At 43.3% G+C, this 2,282-nt stretch overlaps 1 protein-coding gene across 1 annotated transcript; it reads left to right on the top strand.

The window, feature by feature from the left end:
- Positions 1-85: 85 nt before the first annotated feature.
- Positions 86-1,939, top strand: LOC104958871 (ankyrin repeat domain-containing protein 46-like; the record flags this gene model as incomplete). Its single annotated transcript, XM_010786699.1, has 2 exons — positions 86-341; positions 630-1,939. Coding segments are annotated over 2 exons (473 nt in total), but the record flags the coding sequence as incomplete, so codon positions are not given.
- Between the last annotated feature and the right edge of the window lie 343 nt (positions 1,940-2,282).

Below are 2,282 nucleotides of genomic sequence, written 5' to 3'. Positions count from 1 at the left end.
TACATACTGATATACACCTGAACATCAGCAGGAGAGGACTCTTTAAAGTAGAGACACTACATACTGATATACACCTGAACATCAGCCGGAGAGGACTCTTTAAATACTTCTAATATCCGCTCTAGCACCGTTCCTTTGACTCTTTTGACTAACAGCTGTCTGTCCGCTCTTCTCCTTCACAGTAATCACAACGGCTCCACCCCTCTGGTTCTGGCCAAGAGACGCGGCGTCAACAAGGACGCCATCCGTCTGCTGGAGGGTCTGGAGGAGCAGGAGGTGAAGGGCTTCAACAGAGGGGCACACTCCAAACTGGAGACCATGCAGATGGCTGACAGTGAGAGGTGAGGTAGGTGTGTGTGTGTGTGTGTGTGTGTGTGTGTGTGTGTGTGTGTGTGTGTGTGTGTGTGTGTGTGTGTGTGTGTGTGTGTGTGTGTGTGTGTGCTTTGCCACAGTAGCCAAAATGTGTCCATTCATGTCCAGGCAGGCCTTACTTCAAGTTTCAAAAAGGATAAACAGCCAAAAAGATTCTGGTTTTGTTTGCCTTGCTTTGAGGTGGGTTAGGATACGCATACCAGTCACAATAAGGAGAGAGGAGGTGATCCCTAACTGTGATTCCCTCCATGTTCCAGTGCGATGGAGAGCCACTCCCTGCTGAACCCCAACCTGCAGAGCAGTGAGGGGGTGCTGTCCAGCTTCAGGACCACCTGGCAGGAGTTCGTGGAGGACCTGGGCTTCTGGAGGGTCCTCCTGCTGCTGGTGGTCATCGCTCTGCTCTCTCTGGGCATCGCTTACTACGTCAGTGGGGTCCTGCCTTTCTCCAGCAGCCAACTGGAGCTGGTGCACTGAGGGAGGGAGGAGAGGAGAGGAGGAAGGAGAGGAGGAGAAGAAGAAGAAGTCCAGAATCCATTGTTTATTTTGTTTACTTGCAACCCAAACTAGTCTTTTTCTCTGCTATCTGAACAACTTCATATTATACTGCTTTGATTTGCATTGCATTGAGTTGGCCCGCAGCACCATTCGTGTTTACTCGCGTCACTCAAACGAGACGTGCTGGCGTGGAGGCGGGGCTTATCTCCATGTACATACCATACACCAAAAACAAAGTTAACACATTTGACCGTGATTTAATTGTAATTCACGTATAATAACTAAATACTGATACAGATTAGGGACAAAAACATGAGTTCATGCTTGTGTAAATGTGCTTACAAGAAATTAATGTTTTATGAAAAGAGATGGGATGAACGTACCTCGAGTAAAAAGTCATCTCTAGATCCAAAAGAACAAAACTCACACACTCAATTAGACTGCGTACGCGTGGGTGGATCGAACAGGAAGTGTCTCGTACTAAAAACAAGTGTTGGTTTAAATAATGTTAAATATTCCCTCTTTAAAGTGAGATCAAGCTGAACTAGTATGAAAATGCTCCTGCTCTGTTTTAATGCAATTATCCAAACACATTTCCTTGTATAACCATTGATTATGCTCTGCTACAAGCTGTGTATTGCCATTGTTTTGCATATTTTTTCACATTTGTCGGATCTTTTAATCGTGTTATTTATCAAATATCTTCTGTATTCTTTTTCCTGTATTCTGTATGTTTTGTTAAAATCATGCACCCTTGCTTTCTTAACCCATTTCTCATGTAATCAATAGACTGGAGTTGTGGCAAATGATAAATATTCCTAATTTTGCATCGTGCTATTAAAGTAGAAAAGCACCTCGACCGCGTTCCAGCAGAAGCATGCGGCTTCGTTGAATTATAATGGTCATATAAAGGCACAATGCTCATACCCGTAGGATGATGGCAGCAGTTTAACAATGTTTTGTTGTATATTCCTTTTTATCTCAATGTCCTTGTACACCATGTTCATGTTATCTGTTTATTTTCTGTCATTACATGTGGACCCAGAATAAAATAAAGTGTGATTATAAACAACAACCCATATTGTCAGATCTGCTTTTTGTTGCATTGATACACGGTAATATCGCAGGTACAGGTACAGAGCAATAGGAACGGATAATCACAGTTTTTACATTAATATAAATATAAAACAAGACATTAATTTGCTTCTTTATGCATTTAAAGCACTTGCTTGTATTTAACAATTATTAGAAGGCCTTACGTTTGTATAATAATTTGCTTCTTTATTCCATAGAGTGGCGGATCTAGAACATTTTACATGGGGTGGCAAGAGGCCCCACGCAGATCACGCAGACTGCGTGGGGCCTCACCTCACAGAGGGGGCCTCATCTGATGGGCGGCGCACTTAGCTTATGCG

Source organism: Notothenia coriiceps, unplaced genomic scaffold (genome assembly GCF_000735185.1).
Source record: "Notothenia coriiceps isolate Sejong01 unplaced genomic scaffold, NC01 NC01_scaffold00029469, whole genome shotgun sequence".
Classification (NCBI taxonomy): Eukaryota; Metazoa; Chordata; class Actinopteri; order Perciformes; family Nototheniidae; genus Notothenia; species Notothenia coriiceps.
This window is presented reverse-complemented; position numbering and strand designations above follow the sequence as displayed.